Raw genomic sequence first — 22575 nt, 5'->3', positions numbered from 1 at the left:
ACACATTTTCACACACGCGCGGTGCTTCGCAAAGAAGCACGCCGCCGCCGCCGTCCGTGCGGGCGGGCCGGGCCTGGCCGGGCTCGGGTTCGGGTTCGGGTGTGGGTCAAGACTTATCTTTTTTGGCAAAACTTCTTTTGAATTTTTGAATTAATACTTACAAGATTTCAAACAAAATAAATCTTTGGGCGACATTATGATGCATGAACGTTTTAGATCGTTTGGAAACTAATTCTAATTGTTTTAATGCGCGTTAATGAGACCTCTCTCACTTCTACCCTATATAAAACGATCATTTTTTTCATTTCAACTCGTGTCCAGAAGAGCTACTATCCTTTTCTTTTCGTCTTCTCCCCCTGTGTGGTCCTTTGTTTTCATTATGTGCGCAATTGTTGTTGAGGTCGTAAGAGTGGGAAAGTACTGTAGTGCTAACATAGCTTGCAACGGGCAGTTTTATCCTGGATACGACTTGACCACACGGTATAAGCATCACTCATTTTTGAGGCGTACCGGTCAACTATCGTGTTAAGGACAGCGTGTTGAACACGTGAATCTGTCCTCTGTGTGCTGTCCATTTGAGTGTTCATTTACCTTCCAGAAATTAATCAATTTTATTCTAACATCTTTCTTGAGTGTTTTATTGTTACAGACACAACAATCTTAACACGATAGTTTTTTTTTCTATCTGTAACAATGGGTAAGAACAATGTTGATGGATCAGCAAAATTTTCTGGGGAACTCATAAAGAAGATAAGTAATAATAACATTTGTTTATTTGATTGTTCCTTGCATTTAATTTTTGCGCTCAACAATCATGGATGTAATTTGTGGAGTGAAAAAGCAAAAAAAAAAAAAAAAAAAAAAAAAAAAAAAAAAAATTGGGTCAGCCGTAAAGTTTCGAGTTTATCTCCTAACTAGAGAATTTTCATAAACCCTTTTAGAAATAATGTAATAGACATCATGATAGTTACCCACGTAAAATTTCAGAATTTTTGGAGTCGTAAAAGTATTTTTCCGATATTTTACAAAACTGAGAAATGTTCCTGAAAAATTCTGACGAGCAGAAATTTGTTGTTAAAAAATTATTATTTATGGGGAAACCATGAGTTTTTTGAAATGGTGGTTCAAACGAAGTTTGTAAATCTAGATGTTATCTTCAAAATTCATATTTTAGTTTCTGATTCGGAATTGTGGTTTGTGAATAAAGGTGTCATCTACAAGGGACATGGCTAAAGGCGCATGTGGCTGAAAATAAATCTTCCAAAGATGGAAATGTGAGAATGTTAAATGGAACACTACGCATAGCTCTCGTAAGAAAGGTACGTTTCGCATATCTAAATCTACATTACTTTAATTAAGGGAGATTGTTATGTTTGTAAAAAATGTGTAGACAACATAAAACCTTAATAAGCAGAAAGATAATGCTAATTTAGTTAAAACAAACTAGAACGACCTTTGTGCATGATAACCTATGTGAGAGACTGGAGTGGACTCTAAGCCACTAAGCATGTTTGTTAAAACAAAGACCTGTTCACCTCTTATCTGAGAATAAGGGATGTTGAGAAACTCTATATGAGTAACTCATTTGCGACAGAGGTTGCATAAAAGGGAAAGGTCGAGCAGAAGCTCATATATAAAACATTCTCACATTAAATGAATTTTCATGTTCCGGGCATATGCAAGCTAGAATCTTGTATCTTGTTCTATGAATATGGTAAAAGATTTAAGATATTAAATTAATCAGTAAAACTTGTCGTAACTAAGGGCGGTGATTTTTCAGGCAACGGTTATAGGACTTAGGGTCTATATAAGCTTAATGAACTCTGCTGTAATGAATAATTATGATTCTTCTGCTTATGTTTGTGAGTCTTTGAATGTTTGGCATGGTAGACTTGGACATGTAAATTATAAGTCTATGCTTAAACTAGCTAATGTAGGCTGCATGCCCAAATTTAGTTTGGAAAAGGAACACAAATGTGAAATATGCGTAGAATCAAAGTATGCTAGAAAACTTTTAGCAAAAATGTTCATAGAAATTCTAAACCCTTAGAATTAATTCACTCAGACCTAGTTGACATGAAATAGTTAAACTAGAGGTGTAAGAAATGGTTTATTACTTTTATAGACGACTGTACTAGGTACTGTCATATATATTTGCTTAGAGTAAGGATGATCCTTAGAAGCATTTAAGAGGTAAAAACTAGAAGTTGAAAACCAATTAAATACTACCATTAAAACCATTAGGTTACCGTGGTGGTGAGTACATAACTCCTATAGATATTTCTGTGTAGAACATGGCATAATACACGAGGTTACCCCTCCTTATTCACCTCAGTCGAATGGAGCAGCTGAACGTAAGAACCGCACCCTTAAGGAGATGATGAATGCCATGTTAATTAGTTCAGGATTACCTTCGAACTTGGGGGGAAGCTGTCCTCTCAGCCTGCTATATCCTGAACAGAGTACCTTTTAAAGGATCAGATAAAACTCCATACGAATTGTGGAAAGGTAGACAACCTTCTTTAGCATACTTTAAAGTGTGGGGGTGTTTGGCTAAGGTTCAGATCCCTAAACCTAAAGCAACCAAGATAGGATCCAAAACTGTTGACTGTCTTCATAGGGTATCCTGAGAATACACCTGCATATAGATTTATGGTTGTGAATTCTGATGTTTCTGAAATTGGTGTAAATACTATTATGGAGTCTAGGGATGCTGTTTTTTTCTTTAAAATCTGACTCTCGTAAGAGAGGTGTTGATCCCCTATGTCCCTTCAACCAGTCAGACTTTACCTTTAGAGGAAGATGAAGTAGAATTTGATCCTAGGAGAAGTAAAGGGCTAGAACCAAAACCTCTTTAGACCTGACTTCATAACACTAGCAGAGTCTGATCCTCAGACTTTGTAGTGAAAGGTTGTGAAAACAAAGTTTGTAAACTGAAAAAATCTTTGTATGGATTGAAACAAGCACCTAAACAATGGCATGAAAAGATCAGTATGTTTTTAGTGGTTTTAGAATCAATGAATCTGACAAGTGGTATATACTAAGCTTGTAAATGATGCCTGTGTGATTGTATGCTTGTATGTTGATGATATGCTTTATACTTGTTACAAATATGGATGTAATTAATTCCACTAAGAACATGCTGAATGAGAACTTTGATGAAAGACTTAGGCCCTGCAGATGTAATCTTAGGATGAAAATTAGGAGAAATTCTAACGGTTATAGTCTTAGTCAATCTCATTATGTTGAATCTGTGCTTAGAAAATTCAATCATTTTGATTGTAAACCTGCTTATACTCCGTATGATCCTTGTTGTAAACTCAAAAGAACAAGGTAATGGAGTATCACAACTTGAATACTCACGAGTTATAGGAAGTCTGATGTATTTGATGAACTGTACTAGGCCAGACATTGCTTATGCTGTGAGTAGGTTAAGTAGGTATACTTGTAATCCAGGGCAGGAACACTGGGATGCACTTTTTAGAGTGTTGAGGTATTTGAAATACACGTTGACCTTTTGTTTGAATTATGAAAGGTATCCTGCCGTCCTTGAGGGATTTTGTGATGCAAACTGGATATCAGACTCAGAGGAGTCTAAGTCTACGAGTGGATATGTTTTCACTCTAGCATGTGGGGATGTTTCTTGGAAGAGTTCCAAACAGACCTGCATAGCTCGATCCACTATGGAATCTGAGTTTATTGCGCTAGATAAAGCAGGAGAGGAAGCCGCTTGGCTAAGATGCTTTTTAGAAGACATTCCTCTCTGGCATAGGCCTGTGCCGGCTATATCTATACATTGTGATAATCAAGCTGCCATAGCTAAAGCTAAAAACAGCTACTATAATGGGAAGTCTATACATATAAAAATAAGACACGATACCCTAAAACAACTAATCTCAAAAGGCGTTATTTCCATTGATTGGGTTAAGTCCAAGGAGAATATCGTGGACCCTTTGACGAAAGGTTTGTCCAAGGAGATAGTTAGTAATGCATCTAAGGGGATGGGGCTTAGGCTCATTAAATAAACTTGCCATGAAGGATACTCAACCTTGCTGACTGGAGATCCCAAGATCAAGGTTTCGAATGAGAAACTAATTTGTGGCGGGTCAAGGTAAACACTATCAGAGAATTCATTCTCTGCCCCTTCCCTATGGTGTAGATGTGATAGTGTGACTGCATGTGAGGATGACTTTCTATTAAGTCTTAATGAGTTCTATAGTTTCAATTTTAGATTGAAGTGGGGTGTAGCAGTAAACACTCTTGATAGAACTCACCTATCTGAATGTGGAAGTGGGTCGCTTCCTATGAGAAGAGAGCTGATTCTCTAGAGAATTTAGAGAAACGGGATTTGTCCAGGGCCAAAAAGGACACAACGGCACGAACTCGACAGCACCTAGAGAGATATCACGCGTGGTTATTATCGTGGATTACACCAAACGGTGGTAGTTCAAGACATCGCGTTCACTGTCCATCAAGTAGTTCCGACAATTTCTCACTAAGCAAAGGTTCAAGACCTCATGGACACCTCTTGCCTAAGTGGTATTTCTCGCTTTCCGTTTTCTAATTTTTTATCGGTATTTCATTCATGTGGGGGATTGTTAGAGAAAATGAGTTTATAAAATAGTTTGGTTTTTGGTCTTGGTGGGATTGGAACTTAGGATCTATTGGTCACTAAGGACACTAGCTCATTTTCACTATTTGTGAATGAACCTTTAGTCCCACATAGGGAAAACTAAAGATGATACCTCTCCATAAGTATTGAAAATTTCGATATTAGAGTGGCCCTTGGGTCATTAGCACTTTTGTGCGAGGGAGAGGACTTAGGCAATGGGCTAGTTGGTGCAATCACACATTTTCACACACACGCGGTGCTTCGCACCGAAGCACGCACGCCGCCGTCGTCCGTCCGTGCGTGCGGACCGGGCCGGGTTCGGGTTCGGGTGTGGGTCAAGATTTATCTTTTTTGGCAAAACTTCTTTTGAATTTTTGAATTAATACTTAAAAGATTTCATACAAAATAAATCTTTGGGAGACATTATGATGCATGAACGTTTTATATTTATGATGCATGAACGTTTCAGATCGACATTATGATGCATGAACGTTTTTAGATCGACATTATGATGCATGAACGTTTTAAACCGTTTGGAAATTAATTCTAATTGTTTTAATGCGCGTTAATGAGACCTCTCTCACTTCTACCCTATATAAAACGATCATTTTTTTTCATTTCAACTCGTGTCCAGAAGAGCTACTATCCTCTTCTTTTCGTCTTCTCCCCCTGTGTGGTCCTTTGTTTTCATTCTGTGCGCAATTGTTGTTGAGGTCGTAAGAGTGGGCAAGTACTGTAGTGCTAACAGTGCTTGCAACGGGCAGTTTTATCCTGGATACGACTTGACCACAGGGTATAAGCATCACTCATTTTTGAGGCGTACCGGTCAACTATCGTGTTAAGGACAGCGTGTTGAACACGTGACTCTGTCCTCTGTGTGCTGTCCATTTGAGTGTTCATTTACCTTCCAGAAATTAATCAATTTTATTCTAACATCTTTCTTGAGTGTTTTATTGTTACAGACGCAACACTATCTTACTTGAGTTTCTCTCTGTTTGAAGTGTCTTGTGTCAGATCCGATGTCGATGTAATCCTTTTTATATTAGTTGCAGACTTATTCGTAGAAATAGAAAAGTTAGGGTAAATAAAAATACTTTATCAATTATCATAAAACTAAAATAATCGCATCTCTTATTATTTATTAAATTTAAGATCCATTTTTTTGGATTGAGCAATAGCTACTCTGTAGCATCGACTTTCTTCAATGTTGCCACTTTTTTGTGGTAACTCTGGTTTCTTATATATTTTCTTTTTTCCAATCAAAAAACTGCTTTGTCAATTATCATAAAATCAAAATAATAGTAGTATTTATCATTAAATAGCACTTTTCCAAAGAATATATCGGAATTTCGTGCAAAAACGGCTACAAACTAGTCATGAAATAAGATTTAAGTATGCTTCAAAATAAATAAGTATGCTTCAAAATAAAAAATGAAGAAAAAAAAAGATTTAAGTTTTAACTAATTAGGAAATGACTAATAATATTGCTACGAAAAAGTTACAAACCAGTCGAGCTCCTGAGTTGTTGACCTTGACCAATTAGGCTCAATCCAAAACCATGATGACCACGACTTTGTATCGTAAAAATCTTTAGAAGAACGTTCATTCCCAAGAGAATGGTAACAGCGTGTATCAAGCGAATAGAATAAAATTCCTTCCCCGTGCAACGACAATCTAGGGAAATATATCTTGTTCTCCATATCAGTACACAAAGCCATTCTTGAGACACATGAAGTATAGCTGATGAACAACGTATGTCTTCCCAAACTCTTTACTCTCACCCATTCCATCTTAGAGAAATCCATTTTGAATATTCCTATCAACGTTCCGATTTGTCCTAATTTCACTAATAAAAGATCTCCTCCACACTCCACTAGAAAACTAGGATATGCACGATCGAATATCCCATAAGGTTTCTCAAGAACTTTGTAACTCCAACTAAGTCCATCTTCCAAACTAAAAGCACCTAAAAGTCCATTGTAATCTACAATGTACAAAATACCCTTGTATAAAACTGGAGTGTTTGGTACTAACATGTAGTACTCATCTGTATCAATATTACCAAACTCTTGATACCTCCAAGACTTTTCTCCCCTTGCAATGATGTAGACTCTGATACCACATTCTTGGTTATCACTTTCTCTAATGCCGTAAACTACACAATCAGAACAAGTTGGTAACGAAGAAAATGAGATATTGGAAAATATGTATCTCTCTGGCAAGTCTGGAAGTTGGATGGTTTCTTTTGTGAAGGGGTTGTAAAAGAATAATTTTTGAGCACCCTCTGACATAAGTAGCCAACCACCCTTTTGGAAACGAATTGTAGCTCCTCTTAGGAAGGCACGTTCCATAAAGTAGTTCTCATTATCATGCATGGGGTCAATGATATTGTAGTAAACAGTGCAGTCATTCGTGGTAGAAAATACTAACCATGGAGACACGCATGATGCCTGTTTCACTATAGGTAGATTCAATCGATTTGCTTTACAAACTAATCGAAAAAGTTTGTAATCAAGTGGATGGAGATAACTTGCTATCATATGTACGCTATCCTTGTCAAGAATACTCCAAGGTGTTTGTAGTTTCACTTCTTCATAAACTTGCCCCTGATACTCTTTGTTATTGTTAGCTGAGCTTGTTCGTATTACTCCGTGATCTATACTGCAATCTTTCTTTTCACATTTATCAATCATAAACTTAGTTCTATCTTGTCTGTCACCATCCCTACACAATATACCATTCGCTTAATATTAATGACATATTGTAGATGAAACAACAAAAATTCAAGAGTCCATCTTGGACCAAACATAAACAAATTCATGATAATCCTAGTTTCACACTAAGATCAAAACATTACATGCGCATAAAACTCCAAATAAATAAACACAAATTCAAAATTAAAATCCATAATTAAAATCATCTAGTTTTAAGTTGTGCTTCCTCTTGTGACTATTTGGTTTAGGCAAGTACATGTGTGACGAGATTATTATCACACTCATAGTTATGAAGATACTAAGGACAAACAAGTAAAACTATAATTACTAGCTCCACACTACTGCAAGTAAATATCATTGTTAGCGGCGATATGTGTCATATATTATCACTAGTTCCTGGATGGTACTTACTAGCATAATGATAAAATTTTAACGACCATCAGCATCAAAGGTCATCTAGCTAATCACGAAAACAACGGTCAAATAATGATGAAACTTTCATCTGACAATGCTAACCAGAATATGTGATCGGTTAGAAGAAAAAAAAAAGGTGAAAAATCAAAACCGGGCGAAAGAGTCAAAAATTACGCTTCAAGATCAAATTTTTTTAATTCTTTAAAAGATAGAACGTGGTATAAAAAGGCTAAAGGAAGTAACTGTTACCTATAAGTTGTAGACATCATAATCCAATCTGGCGAAAACCATGGTGTTGGAAGCTCTAGACACGGCAAAGTTACAGTACCAGTACCTTTTAATTCATATTTGTACAAGCTCTGATCTTTTGGTAGTGTGTAATACCAGCAGCCCCTATTAATACCCAATTCAGCTGCCGAGCAACAGGCTGTTGTAGATTTGCCGGAAAAAAGAACAAGATCACCAAAACTGCTCACCTCCTTCCACTCCATTAAAGAAAAATCTAACCTAGCGACGTTAATTGAGATAACTTCCTCACCATCGTCGGTCTTGTATAATTCAAGCCGGTAGAGATCATCACAAGTTTGCACATACTGATTTGTAATACTAATATAGTTTCCTCCAATCCATGGGAAAAAAAGGTCACTACTTGTTTCAATTAGCCTTACAGAGATGCTAACATTGTCGCTATCTGATTGTTCTAATTCGATCTTGAAGTGACAAACATCCGAACTAGTCATAGCATAAAAATTACCTTTAAGGTAGTGAAGTGATAAGATAGAGTTGTCGCCCGTATAATGTAATTCTCTTGTAAACTCCTGTGTTCTCCATTGTTTGTCTCCGGGGCGGGAAAAGAGAAAGACATACTCGTACTCATCATTATTTCGCTGAAACAAAAACAAGACCATTGAATCGTTCCCATCACCAACATTAGTACTAGTTGTTGCAATCCTAGGAGGCGAGGATAAAATACAATCCACTAAAACGTATCTATTGAATGCGTAACCCGAAGAGAGTATATTGGGTAACTTGATGGTCTCTAATGTTGCAGGATTCCACAGAAAACAATCCCCGTAATTCCAAGTTGGGGTGTAACGAACTTTTTTATCCTCACATACAATAACCAACCATCCTTGATGACAAGGTTTCTGAAAAAAAGTTTTACCACTTAACTCTGGTATAACCTTTTGACAAGTCTTATTATTGGATTCACATAGGCTATAGAAAGCTTGATTTTTCTTTCCTTTCCCGTAAGGAATTACAAGCCAAGGTGCAACATTGGGTAAAGGTGCTTTGCGACTTTCAGTTCTCCCCGCCATTGGTAATATTCAGCCGTGGGGAAAAAAAAATCTAGAAGAAAACTAGCTTTACTCCAGCGAAGTCGTGTTTATTTATATATATGGGCGTCTAATTTCCAAAATTTGTGTGTTTATTGGATTCCTATTCCAGCAAGGAAATGGCTTCCTTTTATTGGTTATTGAATCAAGAAAGGAAATGTAAGGAAATTATCAAGGCGGTTATATTTGGACTCAAAGTTGAGCAAATATTCCTCGATATAATCGGTTAATTAAGGTTTGGTGAACTAGGTCTAACTCATATTGGATGCCTGACACGGTTATATAACATGTATACGAGTTTTCAGTTACCCGTACATGTAACTTTTACTGTATGGTAACAGAATAAGAAGCTTTGCTCAATGATCACTCGCTATTTGTTGTTCACCAAGTCTACAAACATGTTTCTACAGTTTGTGTGGTAGGTACATCATGAGTTAAAAGTTAGATCAATCATACGTTTACAGTTTACTGGTAATATTTTTGTGATTAATAAATCCACCATCATGTTATGGTGTTCTTCTCGTTTAGAGACTTTCATAGATCTTTCAACTAAGATAAATTTCAGAGCAATTTAGATGAAGTGAAATTAAAGTATGGCATCAACACTAATGGGTTTTCTCTTTTCTTAGACTTTGTCCGAGTCTGATTTTGTGCATACTCTTTAACGAGTGTGCAGGTGACACTTCAATGTGTATCACTAATTTAATTTTGAGAGATAGGTGATGGCTTAGATGTTAATATTTGGAAACACAAGTGAATTCCTAAGATAAAACTGTAGATGCTAGGATGATTTACGCAAATATGGAATCTGCTAGTCAGCTTATAGATAAGGAAACTAGTTCTTGGAAGACTGAGATTTTAGTATCCTTGTTTGATGAACAAATTGTTAGACAGATTCTCAAAATTAGAATCCTTGGAAGGATAAGATTAGATGGCCTCAAACTCGTACGTAATGGGTTATTTAGAGTGAAATCTTCCTATACTATAGAACTATCTTAAATAACATAATCGATCTATCTTCAGTGCCTAACAATAATTTTTATTGGAATTTATTCTGGCACATTAATTAGCTCGAAGGATGATTATCTTTCTTTGACATGTATACAAGGATGTCTGCTGGTTAGAGAGAAGACTAGCTGATTTGTGAACAGTATTGATGCGACTTTTCTTTTTGAAGGAGCCGCAGGGAATTATAAAATGCTTGTTGTAAGAGTAGTGATTGTATTGAATGTAAAAGTTGAGACTGAAAGTTACAAGACACGGTCCTTTTATAGACCTGACAAAGACATACACATGACTCATGTGTTTACAAGTAACAGAACAATAAATGAGATACCCGTACAACTAAGACAGTCTGTCAAGAATAAGATAAGATCTAATGAGAACCATTAGATGGTCTAACAGCCCCCTCAAACTGATGTACGTACAACAGGCATAAGTTTGGATTTAAGCAGACTGAACTGAGATTTGGAGAGTCCCTTAGTGAATATGTCAGCCACCTGATGAGAAGTATGAATGTAGGAGACTCTGATAAAACCAAATCGAACAAGATCTCGAATCATATGATAGTCCACCTCAATATGTTTGTTGCGCGCATGAAAAGTGGGATTAGCAGTGAGACTGACAGCACCTTGATTATCACAGAATAACTTGCAAGGAAAGGAGAGATGAACTAACAATTCTTCAAACAAATATGACAACCATAAAATTTCTGCAGCAGCATTAGCTAAGCCACGATATTCTGCTTCTGTAGAAGAACGAGAAATAGTTTGCTGCTTCTTTGAAGACCAGGATACAAGGTTACCACCAACAAAAACACAATAGCCTGAAGTAGATTTTCTAGTATCAGGGCAGCCTGCCCAATCACTATCACTAAAATCTTGTAACTCAGAACCATTGCCAGCACTAAGAGTAATCCCTTGATATACCTCAATGGAAAGTTGGAGATGAACATCAGTTGGACAATGCAGAAATTGACTCACATAATTAACTGCATAACTGATATCTGGTCTGGTGAGGGTCAAGTACTGAAGACTACCCACTAAACTTCTATAAGAAGCAACATCAGATAAGAGTGTTCCATCACACACTGAAGCTCTTTGGCCTTGAGAAACTGGTGTCTTGCAAGGTTTACAACCCATCATATCATGTTTCTTTAAAATTTCCAAGGAATACTTGTTTTGTGTCAGTAATAACTTCTTAGATGTAGAACCATATGTAACCTCAATGCCTAAAAAATAGTCCAAAAGACCCAAATCTTTCATGGAAAACTCAGTTTTGAGAGAACCAATGAATGAATTCATAAGAGCAACTAAAGAGCCTACTAGAATAATATCATCCACATAGACCAGCAGTGTCATTCTTGCATCTCCCTTTTGATAAATAAACATTGAAGTATCACAAACTGAATTCAAGAAACCATAAGCTAGAAGATATTTGCTGAACCTTTCATTCCATGCCCTTGGTGCTTGTTTCAATCCATAGAGGGATTCTTGCAGTAAAACAAACATGGATAGGGTGTTTAGGATCCACAAACCTAAAGGGTTGTTCCATATAGAAAGTTTCAGATAAATGGCCAAGTAAGAAGGCATTGCTTACATCCAACTTCCTAAGAGACCAATTCTAAGATAGAGCAAGACTAAGAACACATCTAATAGTAGTGTCTTTGACAACAGGGCTAAAAGTTTCTTCAAAATCAATGCCATCGACTTGATGGTACCCTTTTGCAACTAGTCTAGATTTATGTCTTTCAATGGTGCCATCTACATTGAGCTTAGTTTTGTAGACCCACTTACAACCAAAAACATTCATTGAAGGATCATAAGGAACATGAATAAAGGTATTATTATTATGAAGAGCCTCATATTCATGATGCATGCCTTAATCCAGACTGGTTTATTTATGGATTCCTTGAAAATTTTGGGATCATATATTTGTTCTACTTTTCTAAGAAGAGCAAAAGGAACGGGGTGTTTAAGAGCACTATTTGACATAAAGTCTTTAGAAAGTTGTTTAGGTAGATGAATACCTGATTTTGATCTTGTATGCATTATGGAGACATTAGAAGTATCAAATGAACTAGCCTCAGTTGATGAAGGAATATCTGGCAAAGAAGGAGTAGATGTATCTTCTGAAGTAGTAGATGTATCTGCTGGAGTAGGAAGACCAGAACATGAGTCATCTGAAGTTGATGATGATAAAATGTCCACAGATTGTGCAGAAGAAGACTCAACTGAAATTGTAGGATCACTAGGTTGCTCCATTGTAGAAAGAGAAGCAGCAAAAGGAAATTTATGTTCATCAAACACTACATTAGTAGTGACATATATCTTGTGGGTCTTCAAATCCATGCATCTATAACCTTTATGATGAATACTATAACCCAAGAAAACACAAGCTGAAGACTTTGTACTGAGTTTGTCTTTTCTATAAGGCACCAAGTTAGGATAACAAAGACAACCATACACTCTGAGCATAGAGTAATCTGGTATGGTGTGATATAAATCTTTATAAGGGGATTTATAATCTAAAACTTTGGTTGGAAGGCTATTAGTAAGAAACACAGCTGCTAAGAATGAGCCAAACCAGAATTTTTTTGACAGAGAGGCATTGAAAGACAAGGTATTACCAACTTCTGTAACATGCCTATGTTTTCTTTCTGCAGAGCCATTTTGTTGATGAAGATAAGGACAAGATATTTTTAATTCAATTCCACTGCAGTCAAGAAACTCCCTGAATGGACCCTTAGTTAGTTCAAGTGCTCCATCACATTGAAAGTGCTTAATTTCACATTAAAAAGATTCCCAACAAAAGATTTAAACACTTTGAAACACTGACTACTATCTGTTTTATTCTTCATAGGGTAAATATAATTAAACTTTGTGCAATCATCTATAAAGAGAATATAGTACTTAAAACCCAAATGTGATTGCACTGGAGCAGGTCCCCATATATCAAAATGGACTAGTACAAGAGGAGCATTGGACATAGAACCAGTAGACTTAAAAGGAAGACATTTATTTTTACCCAATTGACAAGATTCACAAACAAAATTAACAGACTTGGTAGACATCTTGATAGAAGTATCAACATCTATTTTGTGAAGAATCTTTGAAGCAGGATGGCCTAATCTTGAGTGTCAGATAGTTGAAGAAGCCACAATGGAGGAGAGAGCCACATGTGGAGCTGGTGAACTAGTTCTGATTGGATATAGACCATTATGTACTTTCCCACTAGCCAGAATATGATTTTTCTTCAATGACTTTATTTCATAGCCCCATGGATAAAAGATAAATGCACAATGATTATCCAGTGTAAACTTAACAACAGATAGTAGATTATGTTGAATGTGAGGAACATAAAGAACTTTATTTAGTTGAAATTTAGCATTTGAAGTAGAGAGAGTAGAAGACTCTGTTAAAGAAATAGGTATAAGCTTACCATCACCCACCATTACTTGATCGGAACCAGAATAAGAAGTAGGATGGGTCAACAAAGTTGATGTGTTGGTCATGTGACTAGAAGAACCAGAATCTAGTATCCAAACAAGTCCAGAAGAAGTATTCCCCAATAACCTCCAGATTCAAAGCCAGGAGAAGAAGAAGATTGAGCATTATAATCAAATTCATTCTGAAACCAAGGAGTAGAATCCATGTTGCTTCCAGAATTGAGATCAAGACCAATACAAGCTTCGTGTGATGGTGGACCACTATTCTTTAATTGCATATATCTGAATCTACATCTATTACCCAAATGACCAACTTTATAACAAATCTGACAAGGAACTTCTGAGTCAATGACTTGTCTCTGAGTTGGATTAAATTCAGTCTTCTTGAAACCAGTTGAAGATGATGAAGGATGAAATTGAGATGGATCTGAGATGGTAAATAGAGGAAAGCCAGGAGGCATACTAGGTTTACGAAAAGATGAATGTGAAGAGGAATTCTGCCTTTTTTACAAAGAAATCTGAGTTTGTTGGATCAGTGACGAGAGAAGAGAATGACTCAGTTTTTTGCTCCTTTAAAAATTGCTCATGACTAATTAAACGAGAACATAATTCAGAGAAAGGAAGAGGAGGTTCTCTGTTTTGAACACTTACAACAAAAGGAATATACTCTCTCCCTTGTTCTTTAAGAGCATACATGACCAGATCTGAGTCTAAAACTGGTTTTCCGATCTCAGCTAGTGCATCAGAAATATTTTTCAGTTGATATAGAAACTCACTAATAGTAGATGATCCTTTCTTGATGGAGTGTAACTGAGATCTAAGCATTGATTTCCTCGTAAATAATTGTTCAGTAAAGAGTTTCGCAAGATCTAACCACTTATCTCTAGCCGTTATTTTGCCAAGAAGTTTTAATGACAAAGATTTATCAACAGAAGCATTGATACAGGATCCAAAAAATTTATCAAATTGTAACCACTCAAGATAGTTAGGGTTTGGAAGCTGAGTGTTGTTGATCATGACGAAAGGTTGTTCTGCAGTAATAAACCATCAACAAATCCATAGAGATTCGAATAAATCAAAATAGAGGACATTTGATTTTTCCAAAAAAGATAATTGGAATTGTTTAACTTTTCTGAGATAAAAATTGTGATATTAGCAAAAGTAATACTAAATCTACTTGGAAACATAAAAGGATGATATGTTTGTTGTTGAAGTTGTGGTTGTTGTTGTTAAATTTGTGGTTGTTGAGGTTAAGATTGGGGAAATGAAGTAAATTTTGGTGTTGGTTGTGATGTCGGTTGGTAGATCTGTATTGTTGAGAAAAGTTTTGAAAACCAGAAGTATAAGATGGAAATTGTATTAGTGTATGTTGAAGAAAAGGTGGAGATCTCTGACATATTGGTGGTGAAACGTGAGAATTAACCAGTGGAGAAGATAAAGGAGATGAAGAAGGTTGTAGTGGTGGCAGTGGTTGAGATGAAGAAGGTTTTGGTGGCGGTGGTTGAGATGAAGAAGGTTGTAGTGATGGCGGTGGTTGATATGATCTGTTTAGAGATGTAAGTGGTGGAAACATATCAAGATTTGATATTTGACGATAAGATTGTTGTTGATATGATACAGCGGAAGAAGGTTGAGTCGTTTGTGTGGATCTCGTCATGTAAAAACAAAAAAGCTGCAGGTTTAATAGTGAGAAACAGGTAGGATCAGAGAGAAGTCAGAATTCTCTTATGGTGTCCGATACCATGTAAGAGTAGTGATTGTATTGAATGTAAAAGTTGAGACTCAAAGTTACAAGACAAGGTCCTTTTATAGACCTGACAAAGACATACACATGACTCATGTGTTTACAAGTAACAGAACAACAAATGAGATATCCTTACAACTAAGACAGTCTGTCAAGAATAAGATCTAATGAGAACCATTAGATGGTCTAACACTTGTATATTTACTGTATCTATGCTAGAGAAATATGGAATTTAGTTGACCCTGCAATATCTAACTAAATTCAGAATAAAGACATGTGTATGGTTCAATCATCAATAAATAGTTCTATATTGTGCATTGTAATGGTATGGAAAGACAAAAACTTGTTGAATTAGCACGTAAAAACTTGTTGAATATAGTTCTATAGTTCTATATTTTGACAGTTACGGCAGTTATTCATATTAAGCAATAAAATCCTGATTGGGAAAGATATCTTTCTAGTAATGCTACAAATAGACATTGGGATAGTTAGAGTGAACCTAAATCTAACATGGAGTAAACCTATTTTTCCTTTTGGTAAGGAAAATTTCGATACTAGTTTCCATGACAATACAAATAAATATGGTATTGGATTAATTCTTAGATCATACGCAGGTGAATCTGTGGACAAGAGTAAAGGTTAAGTTAGTTAATCCTAACTTCCTAACTTTAGGACACCCCTTATAAGTGTAGGGAAGTGGCCTAAGTAAATCACGGTCCCCCGAAAAAAATCATGGTTCCCAAAGGATCGTTCTATTTTAATGTAAAATAAAAGTGAACCAAGAAAACGGACACATGTCGAGAACATATATTTATAGATTTCTAGCATTAGGCTAATAACTGGATGGGTATTACACGAGATATATATCTGTAGAGTAGATTACACAATTTTGTACGGAAGTGTCATGAAAACATTCTGCCATCTAAGCTGCTTCTTAATAGATATAATGATCTTTTCTCTACTTTTTTATGTGTAATTTATGGGTTGATGAATAAGCCGAACATATTATTACACACTGTAATTTTTCTAGATGTGTATGGTCTGCAAGACTGCAATACCCTGTCATAATTTTATTACACAAGAATGCAATAGGAACCTCGGTATTGCAGTCTTGCAGACCATACACATCTAGAAAAATTACAGTGTGTAATAATATGTTCGGCTTATTCATCAACCCATAAATTACACATAAAAAAGTAAACCTCGGTATTAGAGATTAGATTATCCAATGGACATATGTTCCTCATCTAAATGACAAAGCCCCAACAGTATTCACAATTCCTTGACCTATATGGAGAGAAAGATGCTTTCACATCTTTAAGAATAAATCTTTGAATCATCTTAGCACGGCGAGAATGTCTCTCAATCTAGTTGAAGACTCTGTTTAATTTCTTATCCTACACTTTCATCTATTAATACTGGAAATCATCATATGTTTAGGAATTTGAATTTCAATGATATTATAAGGGATCTACCTACTGAATGTGTATTAATATATTGTGATGCTTCCTATGGTAAGGGTACTAATATGGCTGGTATTGGACTTATGATGTATGATTTTCTAGATACCTTTATTGGGTGCAAAATCATCCCAAAAGTAGCAAGGAATGCTGAAAATACATAGTGTTATGCTTTACTTGAAGCTGAAAAATAGGTATAATTCTGAACAAACATAAAGTCTGTCTTATCAGTGATGCAAAGCTACTAGTAGATTATTTGAACTCTAATAGTAACCAGTTGTGCTGGTTAAATAGCACTATTTTAAATGACTTTTAACATTTATTTAATGTGTTTAGTTATGTTAAGGTGAATTTCGTAAGAAATTTAACTATTGTGGCTGATGTTGCAGCTAAATAAATAAAATTCCTAGAAACTTGGGTGAATCGTGAATGGATATATGTACCACCAAGCTTTCTTCATTCTTTACTGTGATACCCTATTCTTTCAATGAAATATTTTTCCTAGCAAAGAATAAATGTTCGCCGCCTACTAGTTTGTTTCTTCCGTACTACTCGAATTTTGCTCTCTGGTGATCAATTTTGCATCATAAAGAAAAATAATTTATATTTGTTTAGTGATGTAGTTTTTTAGTGGTAAATAAAGTTCGTTCAACTCGGACTTGTGTAGACTCAATTTCAGACTTAATAATAGAAAACAATAAAAATAAAGAAAATATATACACAAGGTTTGTCACAATGTCGAGAGATTACTGAGACTCAGGATTCCACCAAACCTCATACCATGTGGTTCAAAAATCAATTCTTAGACAATTATAGCTCTTGTTTATTGACTCTAATTCTTTTCCAGGGTAGATTTTAAAAAGATTAACTGTAAATCACTAGCATGATGCATCAAAAGCACTTAGACCAAGCGTACATCATCATACGACTTCATAACTAATTAAGAAAAATCATAAAACGATTAAATTAATGAAAAAAGTCATAAAAAGAATTAAATATAATTACCACACGTATGAAATATGGCTTCCTCCGTCATCCCAGTGTTGGGGTTTAGCTCCTCATATTAGTCATGATCTCAAAATATGTGTTTGTTGCTCAAAAGATGATTAAAAGAGAGTGTATTGGTGTTGCAAAACAGCTGTTACAATGGAACTGTTACAGAAAAACTGTTGTTTTGTCGTTGATTTAAGACTTCCCTGAAATAAGACTGCGCTGAACAGCATAACGTTCTTCAGCTGTTAAACATCGATACTTTTCTGCGACTGTCTTCCAAGGGTCAATGTTCTTCAGTTGTTCTTCTTCTTCAACAGCAGCAGCATCAGAAACAAAGTTTGGTAAAGCTCTGATTTCTTCTTCTCTGGCTCTCCTTAGGTTCCCAAACTCTCGACACCTCCTCTATATGACCCAAGACATCTATTTATATCAAAATACCGATTAAATCTCTCCCAAATCTTCCAAAATCTCTTTCCTTCTCTTCACGGCCAAGTTGCGACAATTTCTTGTTTTAGGATTTCTACGCGTTTCTGAGCTTTCCTTTTTGTTCTAAACTCTTCCTTAGATGGATACAAATCTTTGGGAAGGTTTACAGCATTTTAATCACTCTAAAATTCCCTAAAACAGGTCACACACGTGACTTTCCATATTTTCTCGTTGTGAGAAAAATCCGTCGTTTGAGCCCAATCTAATCGATTTAAACACCCATATCAGATTCCTAGACCCATAAGGAGTCTATCCTATGAAAATCAGAGGTTTAATCGACCTCAAACTCCTCTAAATCATGATTGCGAAAACTGCTCTTTAACTACACTTTTTGAATGTTGAAGATGGTTTCCCCTTATCCAGAGTAGGAGTGCGATTAGCAGATGCCTGGAAATGGGATTCCCCTTAGTAATTAGGTTACCCCTTATCAAAGTGAGGGTCCGAATAGCAAATGTCCTCCCATGAACGCAAAAAACACTTTTCGAGCCAATTTCGCCACAAAATCTTATTTTTCCAAAAACACCTACAAAGACATAAAAAGCCAAAATAAATACAAAATCGAGCGCTAACAATATATACAGTTGAGACTATATCAGACACAAAAATGTTTCTATCATTTAGGGATGGAAATATTTGCATCCTTCTAGTTTGATGATGTGATAATTTTACATATAATAAAAATGTAAATATATTTTACCAGTAAATACTTTATATGCAGGATCTATTTCATGAAAATAAATCTCTTAATTACACAAAACAATTGCTGACGTGTTACCTTTTGAGGCTGCATAATAACAAAGTTTAAAAATAACGGTTATACAAAGATAAGTAATTCGGATAGTTATGCTCTTTGAGAAAAATGGGTATTCCCAAGTGAAAACTATTGTGGAACACTGAGACCCATTTTGTAAGATTTATTCGCAGTGAAACCCACGGAAAAAAAAAGCTTCACCGTCACACCCATTCTCAGTGATAAAAGTATGCACGGGCCCATATTTTATTATTTTATGTTTTATGTTTTATTTCATATCTCTTTCTATAAACAAGAGATATAACGACGAGAACACCATTAACAACATCTTTCTTTTGATATCTTTCTACCTAATTCAATCAAACCCTAGAAGACATAACCTAAAATTCAGTTAGGTCGTTCTTTTATAACTTCAGATTTTGATGATTTGATTGCGGACGTGTTTTTTTCTCACATTTAATAAAACTAATTTTAGATATGCAAATTATGATTGAGAATTTGCTGATATTCGTTTTAGGATTTTTATTACAGTTGAGAAACTATATTGGGAACCAATATTATTTTTGGGACTTCGTGAACTGGTTCTAGGAAAAACGTTAGTTTGAATCGCTGATGCTAACTACAAACATTCTCTTACATGGAGCTTTTTATGAGTATGCTTCTAATCACTTTCAGTTTATTATTAGATGTGATGGTGATGAGTAATTCAGTATTTTTATTTATCTTCGATTAGTTGAATAACTACAACACCGTTCCAATCGATTTTTCTAATCATTTTTTTTCTTTCAAAAATTAAGGTGTTATTCGATTTATGTCGTCTATGACGCAATCACAAATTTTGTTTCAGATAGACAAATCAAGATGACTGCAGCCATCGCCCGCCGTCCCACATCACTGATAACATTCAAATTTTGTATCAAAATTTGTTTCATTTCTTCTGTTCTCTTACATTCTTAAAACCCTATATAGAAAATTACATTTGAGTTATAATTCATTAGAATTTTGTTTTATCAGTTTCGATAAAGATTACTTTATCTACTGTGATTGTGTAATACCCCGATATTTCGAAAATGGTTGGCCGAGCGGAATGTAAGTAATGGTTTGTCCTTTCCTAACACCAAGGCCTTTTCAGCACAATTGTCTCATGAGTTCGCAGGAAAATCTTCAGTTAAGCGTGCTCATGCGGGAGCAAAGTAGTCGAAACCGTTCCTCGGTCCTACTCGGTTGAGGAGTTTGGAGTGAGGAGCAATAAGTTCGGACTTGGAAATCGCCAAAACTCGGTCTAATACTCGGAATCTATATATTATATATTTTCTATTTTACTGCTCGTAAGTCATGATTTGCAACTAATTAAAATTAAAATCTTAACATTATCATGTAATTAAGTGTGTAATATTATTATATTGAACGTATTTATTATGTATTTAGAGGTTTTTGTATTTGATAACTCCCATTTGAGGGGTTACAGAAATTTTCTTTTCTAATTTTAGTGTATGCAAGGCTAACTTGGAAATATCGTTAACTCTTTTTGCTCAAAATTTGGTCCAAATCGGCAATATCGTCCGCCTTAACGCAAAAAAATCGGAAATGGCTTGGAATCGGAAATCGCCTCGGTCATATTTCCTGTAGCGATTACTCGGCGAGTAATTGGCCTTTGAGAGTGATTTTGACTACATGGGCGGGAGTAATCCACGGGTGGGTGACCATCCGGAAAGTTGTTGTTGGGTTACCTTAGTGATTCCTGTTGAAAACCCCACAATCACGGATAACCGCATTGGATAAGTGGGGACAGTATCGGAGGAGGGATGGATCATTACAAATGGTATCAGAGCCGACGACGGGTCACCTGCCAAGGGTGGGAAGGTACGTTGGACGTGTTGTCCCAAGTGCTTGTCTCATGAGGGGCAGAGAACGTCGGAGATATATGTTACTTGAATATATTATGAAGTCGAGGATAATACCCCAATATTTCAGCAGTGGTTTGCCGAATGAAATATAAGTATAGTTTGTGATTTCCTAACATCGAAGCCTTTTCAACACAATTGGCTCCATAGTTGGTAGAAAACTCCCCGGTTAAGCGTGCTTGGACTGAAGTAATCCGGGGATGGGTGACCATCTAGGAAGTTGTTGCTAGATTACCGCAATGATGCCCGTTGAGAATTCCACACTGCCAGATAACCGCAGTGGCTAAGTTGGACATTATCGTTGGAGGGACGTGTCACTACAGATTGTGTGCTATATTACATATATTAATTGGACTGTTTAACAACAGTTAGTTTTATTAGAAGAGATAGTCATTTGTAGTTTTGATCTCTATGTATGTGATTGGATTTTTGTGAACAGTTCTCTAAGGATTATCGGAGCACATGCATCTCCTTATTTCTACTAAGAACATATTCTAACATGACTGTAGTGGTATCTTCTCTTTTTTGTTGTTAATCATTTTGGACTCTTCTTTTTTCAAGTATTCTTTTTGAAACTTTTGGTGGACAAGAATCCGACTGGTTGCCAGTGATTAATTTTTTTAATTGTGGCTTCGATTTTATTCTGAACAGTTCTGGTACTTTGTATTTACAACAATTGCGGATTTGAAAAACTTGCTAATATTTTAGTATTCTAAAACTAAAACCCGACGAGATGGGATTCAAGGAAGAAATGCTTTCTCCACATAATTGTATGAAGTATGAAGAATGGGCTTCCTAGTTAAAGGTAACTTTATTTGAGGTGAAATCCAAGAAAGTGTGATGTACCGAGGTTTAATCCGAAGAAGCTTCTGTGCTTGATGCGGGATAAGTCTTACGAATTTTCACTAGTGATTTGATTTGTCGTAACCATGTCTAGTCATTTCTTTGCATCCTATGAATTGATCTCAGTTGAAATGAGTTGAAGATATATAAGTTGAAACTGAATCAATCATATTATAATGGTGTTGGTCATAATGGTTGAATAATTTTGTCACCTACGAAAATGGTTGCATAGCCTGTTATGCATCTACAAAAATTGTTGCATAACTTGTTATGCAGTCCATAAAATGGTTTCATAACACGTTTTGCGGTAACTTTTTTTTGTTAGTAGAAAAGAATGCATAACTTGTCATGCACCTATAATAATATCTGCATAACATGTTATGCATTCGTGAAAATTGATGCATAAAGCATTATGCAACCACTTTACTGTAAGCACTGAAATAAAAAAAAATTGATGCATAATCGTTTATGCATCCAAGGAAATGGATGCATAACTTGATATGCATCCGAAAAATGTATGCATAACGCAGACTTGATAAAAAAATCTGTCTCACATAGAAAAGTTTATTGAAATAGATAAATATTTCTTCCACAAAAATACCTATGAGTTTTGTTCCATCTTTTGATAAATCAAGGTGTTGAGGAACCAATTGATATACCGGACTTATATATATTCCCGAAGAACATCCTAGTAATATCAATCACCTCACAATAATCTTAATCATATGGAAGCGAAACAAGATATTATGGAATCACAAACGATTAGACGAAGATATTTGTGACTTCTTTTTATCTTACCTATCGGAGATAAATCTCGCGCAAATCTTAGAGAAGATAATACTCAATCACGATAGTATAAAGTAAGATCAG

General features: G+C 35.6%; 1 protein-coding gene across 1 annotated transcript; it reads right to left on the bottom strand.

Annotated features, from left to right (window-relative positions):
- Positions 1 to 10486: 10486 nt before the first annotated feature.
- Positions 10487 to 11668, bottom strand: LOC113350971 (uncharacterized mitochondrial protein AtMg00810-like). The gene has a single exon (XM_026595064.1). The coding sequence runs from the start codon at positions 11666 to 11668 to the stop codon at positions 10487 to 10489; it is 1182 nt and encodes a 393-aa protein (XP_026450849.1).
- Between the last annotated feature and the right edge of the window lie 10907 nt (positions 11669 to 22575).

The sequence above is a fragment of the Papaver somniferum genome, chromosome 2 (genome assembly GCF_003573695.1).
Source record: "Papaver somniferum cultivar HN1 chromosome 2, ASM357369v1, whole genome shotgun sequence".
Taxonomy (NCBI): Eukaryota; Viridiplantae; Streptophyta; class Magnoliopsida; order Ranunculales; family Papaveraceae; genus Papaver; species Papaver somniferum.
Note: the sequence above shows the minus strand (reverse complement) of the source record. Positions and strands in the feature narration are given on the sequence as shown.

Coding starts and splice junctions, on each gene's coding strand:
- LOC113350971 (XM_026595064.1), bottom strand. CDS start 11,668: ATGCCTTCTTACTTGGCCATTTATCTGAAACTTTCTATATGGAACAAC.